Source organism: Cavia porcellus, unplaced genomic scaffold (genome assembly GCF_034190915.1).
Source record: "Cavia porcellus strain 051 isolate PalLab524CR breed Dunkin Hartley unplaced genomic scaffold, mCavPor4.1 scaffold_7, whole genome shotgun sequence".
Lineage (NCBI taxonomy): Eukaryota > Metazoa > Chordata > Mammalia > Rodentia > Caviidae > Cavia > Cavia porcellus.
In genome coordinates, this window is record NW_026947490.1 from 46,471,264 (window position 1) to 46,494,907 (window position 23,644).

Sequence of the window (23,644 nt, forward strand, 5' to 3'; positions counted from 1 at the left end):
CTCCTTTGCCAAATTTCTTTTGTAGATCTGAATCTTTCTGTCTGGAAAGAAAATACATGCAAGGAAATCGTTTTTCTGCACGGCTTATATCCTCTCAGTGACTACCATTTTAGAATGATAAAGTCCTTACTGGCAGAAGAGTTAAAACTGAAGCGAAGACAGTATAAAGAATGTGACAAAATTAAGTTGGCCGACCTGATGGCAGAAAAGTTCATAATGGATGCGGGCCTTGGAAAGTTGATAGCACTCTTTGAAATGTTACCACCTCTACAAAACAGTGCAGAACTTCTCAGGGAAGAAAAGCCAAAAGGTAATGGGATGCACTCTCCCTAATCTTATCTCAGTCACCACTTTGGTCGCAGTCATTACTTCCTCAGTATATTCCTTAGTAGCCACAGTAGTAATAGCAGCTCAGGTGCCAACAAGTTGAAATCCTAGAGAACTACACTCCCATAACATTTTAATTAATTTGAAGGAGAGCAATTTTGAGGAAGCCACCAAAGCAGAATAAATTCTCAACAAATTTGTAATATTCTGACGCATTGCAAAAATTAAAAGTTAGCAAAATAACATTTGACAACATAAAGAGTTTTACAATGAATACAGTTTAAGTATTTAGATCAATTAATATCATGTCTTTAAGGGTAAATCTCATTTTCGATATCTTCAAAATTTTCATTTTGAAAGATTCCTTTATAGAGGTAACTGGCTTTCATTTAGTCACATTTGGCACATTAATCTCTTTGTATTTATGCCCAAATTAGATAATGTTTAGTATACAAACATGTGGATAGATGTTTGAAATTGAATTTAATCATTGGTCATCTACTTGGCTACAGGGTTCAGGAGAATGGTAAAATTGAATGCTTAGATTTCATTTTGCTGTCTTCTCTTGCAGTTATGACTATTCTACATTCTCCTGCATGTGAGCATTGTTTCTGATTCTGCCTCTATTTCATGATTTAGGACAAATGCATTGGAAAATCTTCCTAGTCTGTGTCCTTTCACCCTGAAACATATTTTTATTTCATTTTTTGGTTTTTGTTTTTTTCCCTTTTTCACCAGACCACTTTTTCAGGGAATGCATTCCCACCAAGGGATTCTCTGCTTTGTTTTTCAAATCCTTTTTTCCTATTACTCCCAAACATTGTTTCTGTGTTTGGGAGTAATAGGAAAAAAGGATTTGAAAAGCAAATTCTGTTTCTGTTTCTGTTTCTGTTTCTTTTTCCCCTTTGAAACTAACAAGCTGGTTAGAAACAGAGAATAGATTTTGAGGCTTCTATGTTGAAATACCATTTGTATATGGTTCTAATTTCTTTTTCAAATCTGATTTCACAGAAGGTAAGTTGAGAGCACCTCTTCTAATCGTGGAAGATTAGAAGTATTTCAAAATTTAGAATCCTGATTTTGCAAGTTGCTTCAATCATATGTTCCAAAAAAGGTGCTACAAAAAATGTCACTGCTAGCTTTATCCCTAGGCCTCAATCAAAATCCATAGTGTTTCAACCTCCAAGTAGAATTGTCTCATTTTAGTGAACTAAATGGACATTATACATAGCTTTGTTGCACTTCATATCTGATTGTATTTCACAACTGCCTTGTGTTGTCAAAGCCACCAATATAATATTTGAATTTTTAAAACATTTGTTTTTGCAATCCGTACAGGGTGTTGTCCCAGTATTGCATAAAAATAACTCCTTTTGTAGCCATCTGTTTCCTGCAGCAAATCAATTTCAGTATCACTATTGAATATCTTGAAATAACAGACTCTTTATTTACGGGTGCTTATAGAGCATTTGTTTTGCCTATAATACTTTTCGATCTCACTACCCTGCAGTTTCTTTTCCTATGTATTTACACCTCTTACAGTTGTAGTTTTCCTTCTCTGGATTTCCCTGTTCCCTTGAGCAAAGCAATTCAAAAGGAGGCAGTTCCCACACTCAGGGACTCCAATATTTCAACCACTCAAAAGATACTCAAACACGTGATTCTTAATTAAAATGATTTTTACATTTATCCAAAAGTTGCAATTTCTTCTGAATGTCCCAAAGAAACACATAGGTGCTTAACTGGTTCAAAGGCAATATACTCAGTGCATTTGTGGAGTCTCAGATGTTGCAGAACACAAAACCAGAACTGAATCCTAACAGTTTCATGCTACTCATAAGAACAACAATCATAGGGAAAGTTTTTTCAAGAAAAGAATAGTCAATGGACAGTGACACATAAGGCAACAAGCTAGAGTTTTCTAAAGAATATCATTTTAAAACAAGGTCCTTACTAGCAAACAAAAAAAACACCACTTAAAATATGAAAATGGATGAGCTTCAGCATAATATCCAGAAAAGAGAGTCTTTGTTGTTCTTGCTGTTATTTTCACTTTTTTGAGAAATATGAGCATGGTTGAAGAAATTAAGGGAACTTGAAATATGGCTTGAACCGTGACAGAAAAATGGCTATTATTTTAAATGACTAAAGAAATATATCCAGTAACAGCTAAAGTACTTCCAACACATCAATGCTTTAATCATACTCTGGACCACATGTGGACATTCAACAGTGACACTGAGAGGGCTACAGGGCACATCATTAAATACCTCATTAGAAACCATGCTGATCATACATAGTTAATTAACACTCAAATGATCAAGAGGGCAGCTTGGGGGAAGAGGTAGTTCCAATACACATATATTAAGGAAAAAGTCCAGTCTATACCGAATAAAAACCAAACACAGGGATTTGGCCAGTCATCTCAACCTGTAAGATCTGTGGAATCCAAACTTTCATGTCTCACATCCATCCCTGATACATGTCACATTGGCAGGAGCCTCTTAGGAATTCTACAGCATCGCCTTTCTACAGTGAAACATCTGGTAATTCTGTCTTCCTTGTTACACACATGAATGTAACAAATAACAGTGTGGACCTCACTCTGTCAGGAATCAAATGAAGAGGCATACCTCATTTGTCAAGTTGTATCTACACATGTGAAATTAAAACTCCTTTGCCAAATTTCTTTTGTAGATCTGAATCTTTCTGTCTGGAAAGAAAATACATGCAAGGAAATCGTTTTTCTGCACGGCTTATATCCTCTCAGTGACTACCATTTTAGAATGATAAAGTCCTTACTGGCAGAAGAGTTAAAATTGAAGCGAAGACAGTATAAAGAATGTGACAAAATCAAGTTGGCCGACCTGATGGCAGAAAAGTTCAAAATCGATGCGGGCCTGGGAACCCTGGTAGCACTCTTTGAAATGTTACCACCTCTACAAAACACTGCAGAACTTCTCAGGAAAGAAAACCCAAAAGGTAATGGGATGCACTCTCCTAAATCTGGTCTCAATATCACCTTGGTCACAGTCATCACTTCCCCAGCATATTCCTCAGTATCTACAGCAGTTCTAGTAGCACAGGTGCCAACAAGTTTGAAAGGTAGAGAACTACACTCCTATAACATGTAGTAATAAATTTCTGGGGGTTTTTTCGCAAGATCATGAAAGTGATGATATGAAGCAGAATGAATTTTCAACAAATTTGTAATATTTGATGCATTGGAAAAATTAAAAATTAGCAAAATAACATTTGACATCGTGGTGCACTTTATAATGAATGTAGTTTAAGTATTTACATCAATTAATATCATGTATCTTTTAAGGTAAATTTCATTTCATTTCCCCTGCCTTGGTACTTTTCATCTTAAAGCTGCCTTTAGAGATGTAAACGGCCTTCTGTTAGTCTAATTTGAAACAACAATCTCTTTTTCATTTATTCCCAAATTAGATAATATGTATTCCACAAGAAATAGATAGATGTTTGAAATTGAATTTAATCGTTTTTCATAAACTTGACTAGAATGTTTATGTGCATGACAGAACTACATGCTTGGACTTTATTTTGCTATCTTGTCTTGCAGTTGTGGCACTTCTGCATTCTCCCACATGTGAGCATTTTTTCTAATTGTGCCTCTATTTTAAACTTTAGGACAAATACATTGGGAAAAATTCCTAATTTTTGCGGTTCACCTTCCACCATATTAATACTTCGTGGTTTGGGTTTGGGTTTTTTTTGTGTGTGTGTGTGGGGGGGTGTCTTTCTACAGATACTATTTTTCAGACAAATCACGACAATCAGTATGTGTTTTTTACTGAATTTTCCCCCATGGTGTTCTCTACTTTGCTTTTCATATTTTTATTAACAATTAATTCAAGGCATTGCGTACATGTGGTGTGTGTTTCTGTTTTGGATCTCAGGAGCCTGATAGGAATTCATGAATAGATTTTAATACGTTTTATTAGAATATTGTTTCCACATAGTTTTAAATTTTGGATCCAAAGTTTGGTTTCACACAATACAAGTTCAGAACACCTCTTCTAAACGTGGAGAACAAGGCATATTTTGAAATTCAGAATCTGAAGTTTGCAGAAGTTTATTTCATACATGTCTCCTAAAAATTTTATTACAGGAAAATCCATTGCTATATTTATCAGTTGACCTCAATCAAAACCCATTACACTTCAACATCCAAATAAAATCATCTCATTTTACTGAACTAAAGAGACATTATACATAGCTTTGGGTCCCATTACATCTGATTGTATTTCACAAATTCACTGTGGTGTCAAAACCACCAGTGAAAATTTGCTATTCCTAAAAAGCTTTTCCCACCATATAGCATACTGGGCCAGTATTCCAAAAATTATTTCTCTTGTACGCATCTGTTTCCTGCTAAGAATCACTTTTTATATGAGTCTTGAATAAGAGCAGGTGATAGACTCCTTATTTGGGGGTGCCTGTAGAGAATTTGTTTTGCCTAAAATACTCTTCATTCTCACTACCCTGAAATTTGACTTCCATGGATTTACACATCATTTGATGAAATTTTCCATCTCAGGATTTCCTTGTTCCCTTAACATGGAGACAATTCACAGTCTCAAGGACTCCAACATTTCAACTAGTCAAAAAATACACAAACATGAGATTCCCAAAGTACAATGTTTTGTACACTTATCCAAAAATAGGAAATTTATTCTGAATGTCCTGACGAAAATGCACTATAGCTAAACTGATTGTCAGATAAGACACTCATTCCATTTCGGGAGTCTGAAATCTTGCAGAATCAAAACCAGAATTCATTCTGAAAAGTCACAATGTGCTCATAAGAGCAAGAAGTGTAGGAATGGTTTTCCAGGAAACCAAAGTCAGTTGGCAGTGACAGAAAATACAATGAATAAAATGCCTTGCATGCTTTTACTGAATATCATGTTAGAATGAAAACATCCTTACTGACAGACCAAAAATTATCAAAAAATGCAAAGAATGAAAACAAACATGCTTCAGTATGCTATGTCGAAATGACAGTCTTTTTTATTGTTATACTGTTCTTTTCATTTTTTTCTGTGAGAAATGTGAATATATTCAAGAAATTCAGAAAGGTCAAGTCCTTGCTAAGTGACTGAAAAATGATTGTATTTAAATAAAAATTACTAAAGAAAAACATCCAGTAACAGCTAATGTAGTGCCCATCAATGATTTAAAACTGCCATGGACTAGATGCTAATCTTCAATGGTAACACTGGAAGGGATACAGGGGACATTGTTGAATGTCACATTAGACACTATACTAACTGCACTTCATTATTGAGCTGTCAAATACTCCAGAAGGTTGCTTGACATAAGAGATACTTGCAATACACACATGCCAAAGAAAAACTCCAGTCTCTACACAACTAAACACAGAGTCAGGGACTTGGACACTGCATAGCCAGTCCTCTAAGCCTGTAACATCTGCCTATCTCCACTTCTTTCTCCCCTACCCATCACCCACACCTGTCAACTTCAATATGCAGGAGCCTCTTGGATTATTCATAGTGCTCTTCTTCGACCCTTTCTACAATGAAACATCTGGTAATTATGTCCTCCTTCTGCACACATACATGCATCATAGCAGTGTGGATGTCTCTCTGTTAGGAATGAAATAGAAAGACATATTTTGTCTCTATACATGTGTAGTGAAAGTCTATTTACCAATTTTCTATTGTAGGTTCAACAGCCTTTCCATGGAGGAAATATACATGTAAGGAAATTGTTTTTCTGCACGGCTTATATCCTCTCAGTGACTATCATTTTAGAATGATAAAGTGCTTACTGGCAGAAGAGTTAAAACTGAAGCGAGGCGAGTATGAAGAATGTGACAAAATTAAATTTGCCGACCTGATGGCAGATAATTTCATAGTAGATGCGGGCCTGGGAAAATTGATAACACTCTTCCAAATGTTACCACCTCTACAAAACACTGCCAGACTTCTCAGGAAAGAAAATCCAAAAGGTAATGGGATCCACTCTCCCTAATCTTATCTCAGTCACCACTTTGGTCACACTCATCACATCCCCAGCATATTCCTCAGTAGCTACAGTAGTACTAGTAGCTCACGTGCCAACAAATTGAAATCCTAGAGAACTACACTCCTATAACATGTTTAATAAATTTGAAGAAGAAGAATTTTGAGGAAGCCACCAAAGCAGAATGAATTCTCAACAAATTTGTAATATTCTGATGCATTGAAAAAATTAAAAATTAACAAAAAAATATTTGACAACATGAAGATTTTTACAATGAATGCAGTTTAAATATTTAGCTCAATTAATATCACATGTCTTTTAGGGTAAATCTCATTTCCCATTGTCTTCAAAATTTTCATTTTGAAAGCTTCCTTTATAGAGGTGACTGGCTTTCACTTAGTCAGATTTGGCATATTAATCCCTTTTTTATTTATTCCCAAATTAGATAATGTTAAGTTTACAACATGTGGAAAGATGTTTGAAATTGAATTTAATCATTAGTCATCTACTTGGTTAGAACGTTCAGGCGAGGGCAAAATTGAATGCTTGGATTTCATTTTGCTGTCTTCTCTTGCAGTTGTGACTCTTCTACATACTCCTGCATGTTTGCATTGTTTCTAATTCTGCCTCTATTTCATGATTTATTACAAATACATTGGAAAATCTTCCTAGTCTGTGTCCTTCTACCCTGCAACATATTTATATTTCATTTTTTGGTTTTTGGTTTTTTTCCCTTATTCCTCAGAGCTTTTTTCAGGCAAAGCATTCCCATCAAATGTGTTTTGATTTTAATGACCTTTTCCCCAAGGGATTCTCTGCTTTGCTTTTCAAATGATTTTTCCTATTACTCCCAAGCATTGTTTCTGTGTCTCTCTTTTTATCCGTTGCAACCAACAAGCTCTTTAGAAACAGAGAATAGATTTTGAGGCTTGGCTATTGAAATTCCATTTGTATATGTTTATGATTTTTTTTAAATTTGATTTCACAGAAGGTAAGTTGAGAGCAGCTCTTCTAATGATGGAAGATTAGAAGTGTTTCAAAATTTAGAAACCTGATTTTGAACGTCATTTCACTCATACATTCTAAAAATGGTGCTACAAAAAAATGTCACTGCTTTCTTTATCCGTAAGCCTCAATCATAATCCATAAAGTTTCAACAACCAAATAGAATTTTCTCATTTTAGTGAAATAAAAGGACATTATACATAGGTTTGTTGCACTTCATATCTGACTGTATTATACAACTGCATTGTGTTGTCAAAGCCACCAATGCAACATTTGCATCTTTAAAACACTTGTTTTTGCCATCCATACAGGGTGTTGCAACAGTATTCCATAAAAATAACTTCTTTTGGAGCCATCCATTTCCTGCTGGGAATCAATTTCAGTATCACTATTGAATATCCTGAAATGATAGACACTTTATTTGGGAGTGCTTATAGAGCATTTGTTTTGCCTGCAATAATTTTCAATCTCACTACCCTGAAGTTTCTTTTGCTATGTATTTACACCTCTTGAATGGGAGTTTTCATTCTCTGGATTTCCTTGTTCCCTTGAACAAAGCAATTCACAACGATGCAATTCACACTCTCAGGAACTCCAACATTTCAACCACTCAAAAGATGCACAAGCATATGATTCTTAAATTAAAATGATTTTTAAATTTATTCAAAATTTCAATTTCTTCTTCAATGTCCTGAAGAAGCACATAGGTGCTAAACTGGTTCAAAGGCAATATACTCAGTGCATTTGGGGATTCTGAAATGTTGCAGAACACAAAACCAGAACTGACTCCTAACAGTCTCATGCTGCTCATAAGAACAACAATCGTAGGAACATTTTTTTTTTCAAGAAAAGAATCGTCAATTGACAGTGACAGATAATGCAACAAGCAAGTGTTTCTAATGATTATCATTTTAAAACTAGGTCCTTTCAGGCAGACCAAAAATTACCAGGTAAAATACGAAAATTGATGTGCTTCAGTATAATATGCAGAAAAGAGAGTCTTTGTTGTTCTTGTTGTTGTTTTCACTTATTTGAGAAATATGAGCATTGTTGAAGAAATTAAGGAAACTTGAAATATGGCTTGAACCGTGGCAGAAAAATGGTTATTTTTTTACATGGCTAATTAAAATTATCCAGTAACAGCTAAAGTACTTCCAACAAATCAATATTTAGTCGTACTCTGGACCACAGGCGGACATTCAACAGTGACACTGAGAGGGCTTCAGGGGACATCATTAAATACCTCATTAGATGCCATGCTAATCACACATAGTTAATGAACACTCAAATGATCAAGAGGGCTGCTGGGGGAAGAGGCAGCTGCAATACACATACACCAAGGAAAAAGTCCAGTCTACACAGAATAAAAACCAGAGCCAGGGACTTGGCCAGTCCCATCAACATGTAAGATCAGCAGACTCCAAACTTTCATGTCTCACATCCATCCCTGATGCATGTCACATTGGCAGGAGCCTCTTACAAATTCTTCAGCATCACCTTTCTACAGTGAAACATCTGGTAATTCTGTCCTCCTTGTGGCACACATGAACTTATCAAATACCAGTGAGGCCTCACTCTGTCAGGAATCAAATGAAGAGGCATACCTCATTTGTCAAGTTGTATCTACACATGTGAAATGAAAACTCATTTGCCAAATTTCTTTTGTAGATTTGACACTTTTTACATGGAAGGAAAATACATGCAAGGAAATCGTTTTTCTGCACGGCTTGTATCCTCTAAGTGACTATCATTTTAGAATGATAAAGTCCTTACTGGCAGAAGAGTTAAAACTGAAGCCAAGAGAGTATAAAGAATGTGACAGAATTAAATTTGCCGACCTGATGGCAGAAAAGTTCATAATGGATGCGGGCCTGGGAAAATTGATAGCACTGTTTGAAATGTTACCACCTCTACAAAATACTGCCGAACATCTCAGGAAACAAAAGCCAAAAGGTAATGGGATGCATTCTCCAAAGTCTTGTCTCAATCCCCACCTTGGTCACAGTCATCACTTCCCCAACATATTCCTCAGTATCTACAGCAGTTCTAGTATCTCAGGTGCCAAAAAGTTTGAAGCCTAGAGAACTACACTCATGTAACACGTTGTCATAAATTTCTGGGGGATTTTTGGCAAGATCATGGAAGTGATGATATGAACTAGAATGAATTTTTGACAAATTTGTAGTATTCTGATGCTTTGGAAAAATTAAAAATTAGAAAAATAACATTTGACATCATGATGCACTTTATAATGAACGTAGTTTAGATATTTAGATCAATTAATATCATGGATCTCTTAACGTACATTTCATTTCATTTCCCCTACCTTCCTACTTTTCATCTTGAAGCTGTCTTTATACATGTAAATGGCTTTCTGTTAGAAAAATTTGAAACAACAATCTCTTTTTCATTTATCCCCAAATTAGATAATATTTATTCCACAACTAATGGGTAGATGTTTTCAATTGAATTTAAATATTTCTCATATAGTTGGCTAGAATTTTTAGGTGCTTGATAGATTGCATGCATGGATTTTATTTTGCTGTCTTCTCTTGCACTTGTGGCACTTCTGCATTCTCCCACATGTGAGCATTTTTTCTAATTCTGCCTCTATTTTAAACTTTAGGAAATATGCATTGGGAAAGATTCCTAGTCTGTGTCTTTCCAACTTCCAACAGATTAATACTATCTGGTTTGGGTTTTGGGGTTTGTTTTTTTTTTTTTCTGTCTCTTTCTACAGATCCTGTTTTTCAGACAAAACACGACAATCAGTGTGTCTTTTTTTACTGAATTTTTCCCCATGGTATTCTCTACTTTACTTTTCAGATTTCTATTAGCAATTAATGCAGAGCACTGTTTATATGTGTTGTGTGTTTCTGTTTTGGATCTCAGAGCCTGATAGGAATTCATGAATAGGTTCTAATGCTTTTTGTTACAATATTGTTTCCACATAGTTTTAAATTTTGGATCCAAAGTTTGGTTTCACGCAATACAAGTTCACAACAACTCTTCTACACGTGGAGGACTAGAAATATTTTGAAATTCAGAATCTGAAGTTAGCAGAAGGTTATTTCATTCACGTGCTCTAAAAATTGTATTATAGCAGATGCCATTGCTGTATTTATCCATTGACCTCAATCAACATCCATTACACTTCAACATCCAAATAAAATCATCTAATTTTACTGAACTAAAGAGACATTAAACATAGCTTTGTGTCACTTTACATCTGAATGGATTTCACAAATTCACTTTGCTGTAAAACCCACCAATGAAAATTCGCTATTTCTAAAAAGCTTTTGCCCACCATGTAGGATACTGGGCCAGTATTCCAAAAAATGATTTCTCTTGTATCCCTCTGTTTCCTGCTAAGAATCACTTTTTATATGAGTCTTGAATAAGGGCAGGTGATAGACTCCTTATTTGGGGGTGCTTATAGAGCATTTGTTTTGCCTAAAATACTCTTTATTCTCATTACCCTGCAATTTGACTTCCATGGATTTACACATCATTTGATGAAATTTTCCATCTCACGATTTCCTTGTTCCCTTAATCAGGAGACAACTCATAGTCTCAAGGACTCGAACATTTCAAAAAATACACAAATATGAGATTCTCAAACTAAAATATTTGGTACATTTTTTCAGAAATAGGAAATTTATTCTGAATGTCTTGAACAAAATGCACTATGGTTAAATTTATTGTCAGATAAGACACTCATTGCATTTTGGGAGTCTGAAACTGCAGAAACCAAAACTAGACGTCACTCTGAAAAGTCACATTGTGCTCATAAAAGCAAGAAGTGTAGGAATGGTTTTCCAGAAAAACAAAAGTCAGCTGGCAGTGACAGAAAATACTACAAACAAAATGCCTTGTATGCTTTTACTGAATATCGTGTTAGAATTAAAACATCCTTACTGACAGACCAAAAGTTAACAAAAAGTGCATAAAATGAAAAACATGCTTCAGTACGCTATGTAGAAACGACAGTCTTTTTTATTGTTATACTGTTCTTTTCATTTTTTGTGTGAGAAATGGGAATATTTTCAAGAAATTCATCAAGGTCAAGTTATTGCTAAGTGACTGAAACATGGTTGCATTTAAATAAAAATTACTAAAGAAAAACATCCAGTAACAGCTAATGTAGTGCCCATCAATGATTTAATACTGCCATGGACTAGATGCAAACGCTCAGTGGTGACACTGGAAGGGATACAGGGGACATCGTTGAATGTCACAATAGACACTATGCTAACTGCACTTAATTAATGAACAGACAAATACTCCAGAGGGTTACTTGACGTAAGAGATACTTGCAGTACACACACGCCAAGGAAAAACTCCAGACTCTACAGAAAAAAACCCAGAGTCAGTGACTTGGGCACTGCATAGCCAGTCCTCTAAGCCTGTAACTTCTGCCTATCTCCAATTCTTTCTCCGGCACCCATCCCCACACACCTGTCACCATCAATATGCAGGAGTCTCTTGGACTTATTCATAGTGCTCTTCTTCGACTCTTTCTACAGTAAAACATCTGGTAATTATGTTCTTCTTCTGCGCACACACACCTGTATCATAACAGTGTGGACTTCTCTGGGTTAGGAATGAAATAGACAGACATATGTTGTTTCCATACCTGTGTAGTGAATGTCTATTTTCCAATTTTCTTTTGTAGGTTTAACTGCCTTTCCACTGAAGAAAAATACATGTAAGGAAATTGTTTTTCTGCATGGCTTATATCCTCTCAGTGACGATGATTTTAGAATGATAAAGTTCTTACTGGCAAAAGAGTTAAAACTGGAGCGATGCGAGTATGAAGAATGTGACAAAATTAAATTTGCGGACCTCATGGCAGAAAACTTCATAATGGATGCAGGCCTGGGAAATTTGATAGCACTCTTTGAAATGTTACCACCTCTACAAAACACTGCCAAACTTCTCAGGAAAGAAAAGCCAAAAGGTAAGGGGATGTACTCTCCCCAATCCAGTCTCAGTCACCACTATGGTCAGTGTCATCACGTCCAAAGCATATTCCTCAGTAGCTACAGCACTACCAGTAGCTCAGTTGCCACCAAGTTGAAAACCTAGAGAACTACACTCCCATAACGTGTTTTAATTACTTTGAAGGAGAGGAATTTTGAGGAAGCCACCAAAGCAGAATGAATTCTCAAGAATTTTGTAATATTCTGATGCATTGGAAAAATTAAAATTTAGCAAAATAACATTTGACAACATGAAGAGTTTTGCAATGAATGTAGTTTAATTATTTAGATCAATTGATATCACATGTCCTTTAGGGTAAATCTCATTTCCCATGTCTTCAAAATTTTCATTTTGAACCATTCCTTTATAGAGGTAACCGGAATTCATTTCATTTAGTCATATATGGCACATTAATCTCTTTTTATTCATTCCCAAATCAGATAATGTTTAGTTTATAAACATGTGGATAGATGTTTGAAATTGAATTTAATCATTGGGCATCTAATTGGCTAGACGGTTCAGGCGAATGGTAAAATTGAATGCCTGGATTTCATTTTGATGTCTTCTCTTGCAGTTATGACTCTTCTACATTTTCCTGCATGTGAGCATTGTTTCTGATTCTGCCTCTGTTTCATGATTTAGGACAAATATATTGGAAAGTCGTCCCAGTCCGTGTCCTTCCACCCTGCAACATATTTGTATTCCATTTTTTGGGTTTTGTTTTTTTCCCTTTGTCATCAGAGCTTTTTTTCTGGCAAAGCATTCCCATCAAATGTGTTTTGATTTCAATGACATTTTCCCCAAAGGATTCTCTGCTTTGCTTTTCAAATGCTTTTTTCCTATTACTCCCAAACATTGTTTCTGTGTCTGTCTTTTTCCCCCTTTGGAACCAACAAGGTTGTTAGAAACAGAGAATAGATTTTGAGGCTTTTCTGTTGAAATACCATTGGCAAATGGATCTAATATTTTTTTTCAAATTTGATTTCACAGAAGGTAAATTGAGAGCACCTATTCTAACCATGGAAGATTAGAAGTATTTCAAAATTTAGAATCCTGATTTTGCAAGTTACTTCACTCATATGTTCCAAAAATGGTGCTACAAAAAGGTCACTGCTTTCTTTATCCCTGGGCCTCAAACAAAATCCATAAAGTTTCAACATCCAAATAGAATTGTCTCCTTTTAGTGAACTAAAAGGACATTATACATAGCTTTGTTCCACCTCATATTTGACAGTATTTCACAACTGCATTGTGTTGTCAAAGCCACCAGTGCAACATTTGCATTTTTAAAACATTTGTTTTTGCCATCCATACAGGGTGTTGCACCACTATTCCATAAAAATAACTCCTTTTGTAGGCATCTGTTTGATGCTGTGAATCAATTTCAGTATCACTATTCAATATCTTCAAATGATAGACTCTTTATTTATGGGTGCTTATAGAGCATTTGTTTTGCCTATAATACTTTTCGATCTCCCTACACTGCAATTTCTTTTCCTATGTATTTACACCTCTTGCAATGGTAGTTTTTCTTCTCTGGATTTCCTTGTTCCCTTGAACAAAGCAATTCACAAGGAGGAGGCTCACACTCACAGAGGCTCCAAAATTTCAACCACTCAAAAAATGCACAAACACGTGATTCTTAAATTAAAATGATTTTTTCCATTTATCCAAAAGTTGCAATTTCTCCTGAATGTTCCAAAGAAACACATAGGTGCTAAACTGGTTCAAAGGCAATATACTCAGTGCATTTGGGGAGTCTGAAATGTTGCAGAACACAAAACCAGAACTGATCCTAACAGTCTCATACTGCTCATAAGAACAACAATCATAGGAACATTTTTTCAAGAAAAGAATCGTCAATTGACAGTGACAGATAATGCAACAAGCAAGTGTTTCTAATGAATATAATTTGAAAACAAGGTCTTTACGAGCAGACCAAAAATTACAAAGTAAAATACGATAATTGATGTGCTTCAGTATAATATGCAGAAAAGAGAGACTTTGTGTTTGTTGTTGTTATTTTCACTTTTTTGAGAAATATGAGCATGGTTGAAGAAATTAAGCAAAGCTGAAATATGGCTTGAACCGTGACACCAAAAATGGTAATTTTTTTTACACGTCTAAAGAAATATATACAGTAACAGATGAAGTACTCCCAACAAATCAATATTTAATCATACTCTGGACCACACGTGGACATTCAACAGTCAAACTGAGAGAGCTACAGTGGACATCATTAAATACCTCATTAGATGCCATGCTAATCACACATAGTTAATGAACAGTCAAATGATCAAGAGGGCTGCTTGGGGGAAGAGGTAGTTGCAATACACATACACCAAGGAAAAAGTCCAGTCTATAGAGAATAAAAACCAGAGCCGGGGACTTGGTCAGTCATCACAACCTGTAAGATCTGTGGACTCCAAACTTTCATCTTTCACATCCATCCCTGATACGTTTCACACTGGCAGGAGCCTCTTAGGAATTCTTCAGCGTCACCTTTCTACAGTCAACCATGTCGTAATTCTGTCCTCCTTGTTGCACACATGAATGTAACAAATAACAGTGTGGACCTCACTCTGTCACGAATCAAATGAAGAGGCATACCTCATTTGTCAAGTTGTATCTGCACATATGAAATTGAAACTCACTTGCCAAATTTCTTTTGTAGATTTGACTCTTTTTACATGGAAAAAAACTACATGCAAGGAAATCGTTTTTCTGCACGGCTTATATCCTCTCAGTGACTATCATTTTAGAATGATAAAGTGCTTACTGGCAGAAGAATTAAAACTAAAGGAAAGAGAGTATAAAGAATGTGACAAAATTAAATTTGCCGACCTGATGGCAGAAAAGTTCATAATGGATGCGGGCCTGGGAAAATTGATAGCACTGTTTGAAATGTTACCACCTCTACAAAACACTGCAGAACTTCTCAGGAAAGAAAAGCCAAAAGGTAATGGGATGCACTCTCCCAAGTCTTGCCTCAATCCCCAACTTGGTCACAGTCATCACTTCCCCAGCATATTCCTCAGTAGCTACTACAGTTGTACTAGCTCATGTTGCAACAAGTTGAAATCCTAGAGAACTACACTCCAATAACATGTTTTAATTAATTTGAAGGAGAGGAATTTTGAGGAAGTCACCAAAGCAGAATGAATTCTCAACAAATTTGTAATATTCTGATGCATTGGAAAAATTTAAAATTTACAAAATAACATTTAACAACATGAAGAGTTTTACAATGAATGTAGTTTAATTATTTAGATCAATTAATATCACATGTCCTTTAGGGTAAATCTCATTTCCCATGTCTTCAAAATTTTCATTTTGAAAGCTTCCTTTATACAGATGACTGTCTTTCACTTAGATTTGGCACATTAATGTCTTTTTTATTCATTCCCAAATTAGATAATGTTTAGTTTACGACCAGTGGACAAATGTTTGAAATTGAATTTACTCATTGGTTATCACTTGGACAGAATGCTCAGGCGAACAGTACAATTCAATGCTTGAAATTCACTTTGCTGTCTTCTCTTGCAGTTATGACTCTTTTACATTCTCCTGCAGGGTGAGCATTATTTCTGTTTCTGCCTCTATTTCATGATTTAGGACAAGTACATTGGAAAATCTTCCTAGTCTGTGTCCTTCCACCCAGCAGCATATTTGTATTTCATTTATTGGTTGCTATTTTTTCTCTTTTCATCAGAGCTTTTATTCAGACAAAGCATTCACATCAAATGGGTTTTGATTCCAATGACTTTTCCGCGAGGAATTCCCTGCTTCGCTTTTTAAATCCTTTTTTCCTATTACTCGCAAACATTGTTTCTGAGTCGGCCTTTTTCCCCTTTGGAACCAACAAGGTCATTAGAAACAGAGAATGGATTTTTAGTCTTTTCTGTTGAAATACCATTTGATATGGTTTTAATTTTTTTTTTCAAATTTGATTTCACAGAAGGTAAGTTGAGAACACCTCTTCTAACCATGGAAGACTAGAAGTATTTCAAAATTTAGAATCCTGATTTGCAAGTTACTTCACTCATATGTTCAAAAAATGGTACTACAAAAAAGGTCACTGCTAGCTTTATCCCTAGGCCTCAATCAAAATCCATAATATTTCAACATCCAAGCAGAATTGTCTCATTTTAGTGAACTAAATGGACATTATGCATAGCTTTATTGCACTTCATATCTGACTGTATTTCACAACTGCATTGTGTTGTCAAAGCTAGCATGCAACATTTGCATTTTTAAAACATTTGTTTTGCCATCCATACAGGGTGTTGCACCAGTATTCCATAAAAATAACTCCTTTTGTAGCCATCTGTTTCCTGCTGGGAATCAATTTCAGTACCACTGTTGAATATCTTGAAATGATACACTCCTTATTTAGGCTTACTCATAGAACATTTGTTTTGGCTACAATACTTTTTGATCTCTCTACCCTGAAGTTTCTTTTCGCATGTATTTACACCTCTTGAATGGGAGTTTTCCTGCTCTGGATTTCCTTGTTCCCTTGAACAAAGCAATTCACAAGGAGTGCACTCCAACATTTCAACCACTCAAAACATGCACACACACACTTGATTCTTAAATTAAAATGATTTTTACATTTATACAAAAGTTGCACTTTCTTCTGAATGTCCCGAACAAACATATAGGTGCTAAATTGGTTCAAAGGAAATATACTCAGTGTATTTGCAGAGTCTGAAATGTTGCAGAGCACAAAACCAGAACTGACTCCTAACAGTCTCATGCTGCTCATAAGAACAACAATATTAGGAACGTTTATTTCAAGAAAAGAATCGTCAATTGACAGTGACAGATAATGCAACAAGCAAGTATTTCTAATGAATATCATTTTAAAACAAGGTCCTTACTAACAGGCCGAAAATTACCAGGTAAAATATGAAAATTGATGTTTTTCAGTATAATATGCAGAAAAGAGAGTCTTTGTTGTTGTTGTTATTTTCACTTTTTTGACAAATATGAGCATGATTGACGATATTAAGGAAACTTGAAATATGGCTTGAACCGTGACAGAAAAATGCTTATATTTTTTTAAATGGCTAAAGCAATACATCCAGTAACAGCTAAAGTACTTCCAACAAATCAGTGCTTTAATCATACTCTGGACTGCATGTGGACATTCAACAGTAACACTGAGAGGGCTAAAGGGGACATCTTCATATACCTCATTAGATGCCATGCTATTCACACTTACTTAATGAACACTCAAATGATCAAGAGGTCCTTGGGGGGAAAGGTAGTTGCAATACACATACACCAAGGAAAAAATCCAGTCTATAGGGAATAAAAACCATAGCGGGGGACTTGGCCAGTGGTCCCAACCTGTAAGATCTGCGTACACTAAACTTTCATCTCTCACATCCATCCCTGATACATTTCACATTGGCAGGAGCCTCTTAGGAAATCTTGAGCATCAACTTTCTACAGTGAACCATCTAGTAATTCTGTCCTCCTTGTTGCACACACGAACATATCATAATAGTGTGGACCTCACTCTGCCAGGAATCAAATGAAGAGGCATACCTCATTTGTCAAGTTGTATCTACACACGTGAAATGAAAACTCATTTGCCAAATTTCTTTTGTAGATTTGACTCTTTTTACATGGAAGGAAAATACATGCAAGGAAATCGTTTTTCTGCACGGCTTATATCCTCTCAGTGACTATCATTTTAGAATGATAAAGTGCTTACTGGCAGAAGAGTTAAAACTGAAGCAAAGAGAGTATAAAGAATGTGACAAAATTAAATTTGCTGACCTGATGGCAGATAATTTTGCAATAGATGCGGGCCTGGGAAAACTGATAGCACTCTTTGAAATGATCCCACCTCTACAAAACACCGCCAAGCTTCTCAGGAAAGAAAAGCCAAAAGGTAATGGGATGCACTCTCCCCAATCTTGTCTCACTCACCACTTTGGTCAGTGACATCACTTCCCCAGCATATTCCCCAGCTTTGTATCTACAGCAGTACTAGTAGCTTAGGTGTCAACAAGTTGAAAACCTAGAAAGCTACACTACCATAACATGTTTTGACATATTGAAGGAGAGGCATTTTGAGGAAGCCACCAAAGCAGAATGAATTCTCCACAAATTTGTAATATTGATGCATTGAAAAGATTAAAAATTAGCAAAATTACATTTGACAACATGAAGAGTTTTACAATGAATGCAGTTTAAGTGTTTAGATCAATTAATATCACGTCTTTTAGGGTAAATCTCATTTCCCTTGTCTTTAAAATTTTCATTTTGAAAGCTTCCTTTATAGAGGTAACTGGCTTTCACTTAGATTTGGCACAATAATCTCTTTTTTTATTCATTCCCTAATTAGATGATGTTTAGTTTACAACATCTGGATCGATTTTTGAAATTGAATTTAATCATTGGTTATCTACTTGGCTAGAACTTGAAGGCAAATGGAACAATTCAATGCTTGGATTTCATTTTGCTGTCTTCTCTTGCAGTTATGACTCTTCTATGTTCTCCTGCAGTGTGAGCATTGTTTCTGATTCTGCCTCTATTTTATGATTTAGGACAAATACACTGGAAACTCTTCTTGTCTGTGTCCTTCCGCCCTCATCATATTTATATTTCATTTTTTGGATTTTGTTTTTTTTTTTTTTTCCCTTTTTCATCAGAGCTCTTTTTCAGGCAAAGCATTCCCATCAAATGTGTTTTGATTTCAATGCCGTTTTCCCCTAGGAATTCTCTGCTTCGGTTTTCAAATCCTTTTTTCCTATTACTCCCAAACATTGTTTCTGTGTCTGTCTTTTATCCCTTTTGGAACCACCAAGCTCTTTTTTTTTTTTTTTTTTAACTTTTTTTTTTTTGTCTTTTTCGTTTTTATCGGTACCGGGGATCGAACTCATGACCGCCTGCTTGCAAGGCAGGTGCTTATGCCGCTGAGCTAAATCCCCAGCCCCTACCAAGCTCTTTAGAAACAGAGAATATATTTTGAGCCTTTTCTGTTGAATACCATATGTATATGGTTCTAATATTTGTTTCAAATTTAATTTCACAGAAGGTAAGTTGAGAGCACCTCTTCTAACCATGAAAGATTAGAAGTATTTCAAAATTTAGAATTCTGATTTTGTAAGTTGCTTCACACATAGGTTCTAAAAATGGTACTACAAAAAATGTCACTGCTTTCTTTATCCCTAGGCATCAGTCAAAATCCATAATGTTTCAATATCCAAGGAGAAGTGACTCACTTCAGTGACAAAAATGGACCTTACACATAGCTTTGTTGCACTTCATATCTGACTGTGTTTCACAACTTCATTGTGTTGTCAAAGCCACCAATGCAACATTTGCATTTTTAAAACATTTGTTTTTCCCATCCATACAGCGTGTTGCACCAGTATTCCATAAAAATAACTCCTTTTGTAGCCATCTGTTTCCTGCTACGAATCAATTTCAGTATCACGATTGAATATCTTAAAATGATAGACTCCTTATTTAGGGGTGCTCGTTGAGCCTTTGTTTTGCCTAGAATACTTTTTCATCTCACTACCCTGCAGTTTCTTTTCATATGTATTTACACCTCTTGCAATGGGAGTTTACCTTCTCTGGATTTCCTTGTTCACTTGACAAAGAATTTCACAAGAGGCAGTTCACACACTCAGGGACTCCAACATTTCAACCATTCGAAAGGTGTACAAACATGTGATTCTTAAATTAAAATGATTTTTATATTTCTCCAAAAGTTGTACTTTCTCCTGAATGTCCCAAACAAACATATAGGTGCTAAATTGGTTCAAAGGCAATATACTCAGTGCATTTGGGGAGTCTGAAATGTTGCAGAACACAAAACCAGAACTGACTCCTAACAGTCTCATGCTGCTCATAAGAACAACAATCATAGGAAAGTTTTTTGAAGAAAAGAATTAGTCAATTCACAGTGACAGATAATGCAACAAGCAAGTGTTTCTAATATCATTTTAAAACAAGATCCTTATTAGCAGACAAAAAAAAAAAAAAAAAAACAGGTAAAATGTGAAAATGGATGTCCTTCAGTATAATATCCAGAAAAGAGTCTTTTTGTAGTTTTTTTGTTGTTGTTGTTTTTATTTTCACTTATTGAGAAATATGAACATGGTTGAAGAAATTAAGGAAACTTGAAATATGGCTTGAACCATCACAGAAAAATGGGTACTTTTTAAAAAATGGCTAAAGCAGCATATCCTCTAGCATCTAAAGTACTTCCAACAAATCAATGCTTTAATCATACTCTGTACCACTGCGGACATTCAACAGTGATACTGAGAGAGCTACAGGAGACATCATTAAATACCTCATTAGATGCCAAGCTAATCACACATAGTTAATGAACACTCAAATGATCAAGATGGCTGCTTTGGGGAAAAGGTATTTGCAATACACATACACCAAGGAAAACATCCAGTTTATAAAGAATAAAAACCAGAGCCGTGGACGTGGCCAGTCGTCTCAACCTGTAAAATCTGCATACAGTAAACTTTCATGTCTCACATCCATCCCTGATACATGTCACATTGGCAGGAGCCTCTTAGGAATTCTTCAGCATCACCTTTCTGCAGTGAAACATCTGTTAATTCTGTCCTCCTTGTTGCACACACGAACATATCATAATAGTGTGGACCTCACTCTGTCAGGAATCAAATGAAGAGGCATACCTCATTTGTCAAGTTGTATCTATACATGTGAAATTAAAACTCACTTGCCAAATTTCTTTTGTAGATTTGACTCTTTTTACATGGAAAGAAAATACATGCAAGGAAATTGTTCTTCTGCACAGCTTATATCCTCTCAGTGACTATCATTTTAGAATGATAAAGTGCTTACTGGCAGAAGAGTTAAAACTGAAGCAAAGAGAGTATAAAGAATGTGACAAAATTAAATTTGCCGACCTGATGTCAGAAAAGTTCATAATGGATGCGGGCCTGGGAACCCTGATAGAACTCTTTGAAATGTTACCACCTCTACAAAATACTGCAGAACTTCTCAGGAAAGAAAACCCAAAAGGTAATGGATGCACTCTCCCAAGTCTTGTCTCAATCCCCATCTGGTCACAGTCATCACTTCCCCAGCAAAGTCCTCATTATATACAGCAGTTCTTGTAGCTCAGGTGCCAACAAGTTTGAAATCTAAAGAACTACATTTCTATAACACATCATAATAAATTTCTGGGGGATTTTTGGCAAGATCATGAAAATGATAGTATGAAGCAGAATGAATTGTCAAAAATTTGTAATATTTGATGCATTGGAAAAATTAAAAATTAGCCAAGTAACTTTTGATATCATGATGCACTTTATAATGAAAGTAGTTTAAGTATTTAGATCGATTATCATGTACCTTATTAGGTAAATCTCATTTCATTTTCCCTGCCTTCATACTTTTCCTCTTAAAACAGACTTTTTAGATGTAAATGTCTTTCTGTTAGTCAAATTCGAAACAACAATCTCTTTTTCATTTATTACCAAATTAGATAATATGTATTCCAGAACAAGTGGGTAGATGTTTGAAATTGAATTTAATCATTTGTCATATACTTGGCTAAAATGTTTAGGTGCATGACAGAATAGCATGGTTGCATTTTATTTTGCTGTCTTCTCTTGCACTTGGGGAACTTCTGCATTCTCCCACATGTGAGCATTTTTTCTAATTCTGCCTCTATTTTAAACTTTAGGACAAATACATTGGGAAAGATTCCTAGTCTGTGTCTTTACACCTTCCACCAGATTAATACTTCCTGGTTTGGGTTTTGGGTTTTTTGTGTGTGTGTGTGTGTGTGTGTGTGTGTGTGTGTGTGTGTGTGTGTCTTTCTACAGACCCTATTTTTCAGACAAAGCACGACAATCAGTGTGTCTTTTTTTACTGAATTTTCCCCCATGGGATTCTCTACTTTGCTTTTCATATTTTTATTAACAATGAATTCAAAGCATTGTTAATATGTGGGGTGTTTTTCTGTCTTGGATCTCAGGAGCCTGATAGGAATCCAAGAATAGATTTTTATGCTTTTTATTAGAATATTGTTTCCATATAGTTTTAAATTTTGGATCCAAAGTTTGGTTTCACACAATACAAGTTCAAAACACCACTTCTACACATGGAGGACGAGGCATATTTTACAATTCAGAATCTGAAGTTTACAGAAGGTTATTTCACTCACGAGTTCTAAAAATTATATTATAGGAAATGCCATTGCGATATTTATCCATTGACCTCAATCAAAATCCATAACATATCAACATCCATATAAAATCATCTTGTTTTACTGAACTAAAGATACATCATACATGACTTTGTGTAATATTACATCTGACTGTATTTCACAATTTCACTGTGTTGTCAAAGCCACCAATGAAAATCTGCTATTTCTAGAAAGCTTTTGCCCACCATATAGGATATGGAACAGTGTTCCAAAAAATGATTTCTCTTGTATCCATCTTTTTCCTGCTAAGAATCACGTTGAATATGATTCTTGAATAAGAGCAGGTGATAGACTCCTTATTTGTGGGTGCTTGTAGAGCATTTGTTTTGCCTAAAATACTCTTTCATTCTCACTACCCTGCAATTTGACTTCCATGGATTTACACATCATTTGATGAAATTTTCCATCTCAGGATTTCCTTATTCCCTTAACATGGAGACAATTCACAGTCTCAAGGACTCGAGCATTTCAACCAGTCAAAAAATACACAAACATGAGATTCTCAAACTACAATGTTTTGTACATTTATCCAAAAATAGAAAATTTATTCAGAATGTCCTGAAGAAAATGCACTATTGCTAAATTGATTGTCAGATAAGACACTCATTCCATTTCGGGAGACTGAAATCTTGCAGAATCAAAACCAGAATTCATTCCAAAAAGTCACATTGTGCTCATAAGAGCAAGAAGTGTAGGAATGGTTTTCCAGGAAAACAAAAGTCAGCTGGCAGTGACAGAAAATACGACAAACAAAATGCCTTGCATGCTTTTACTGAATATCATTTTAGAATGAAAACATCCTTACTGATAGACCAAAAATTATCAAAAAATGCAAAGAATGAAAACAAACATGCTTCAGTATGCTATGTAGAAACGACAGTCTTTTTTATTGTTATACTGTTCTTTTCATTTTTTGTGTGTGTGAGAAATGTGAGTATTTTTCAAGAAATTCAGCAAGGTCAAGTCATTGCTAAGTGACTGAAAAATGGTTGTATTTAAATAAAAATTACTAAAGAAAAACATCCAGTAACAGCTAATGTAGTGCCCATCAATGATTTAAAACTGCCATGGACTAGATGCTAATCTTCAATG

The 23,644-nt window shown here is 35.3% G+C and overlaps 1 protein-coding gene across 3 annotated transcripts in view; it reads left to right on the forward strand.

Annotated features, from left to right (window-relative positions):
- Nucleotides 1-23,644, forward strand: part of LOC101788766 (uncharacterized) — a 67,418-nt gene that overhangs the window by 35,233 nt on the left and 8,541 nt on the right. For 2 of the 3 annotated variants that reach the window (XM_063253476.1, XM_063253478.1), the window contains exons 8-15: nt 26-310; nt 3,025-3,309; nt 6,041-6,325; nt 9,013-9,297; nt 12,020-12,304; nt 15,002-15,286; nt 17,948-18,232; nt 21,076-21,360. In XM_063253476.1, coding sequence (XP_063109546.1) covers nt 26-310; nt 3,025-3,309; nt 6,041-6,325; nt 9,013-9,297; nt 12,020-12,304; nt 15,002-15,286; nt 17,948-18,232; nt 21,076-21,360 — 2,280 coding nt within the window. The remainder of the gene's footprint in view (nt 1-25; nt 311-3,024; nt 3,310-6,040; nt 6,326-9,012; nt 9,298-12,019; nt 12,305-15,001; nt 15,287-17,947; nt 18,233-21,075; nt 21,361-23,644) is intronic. The other variant, XM_063253477.1, reaches the window with a different exon arrangement.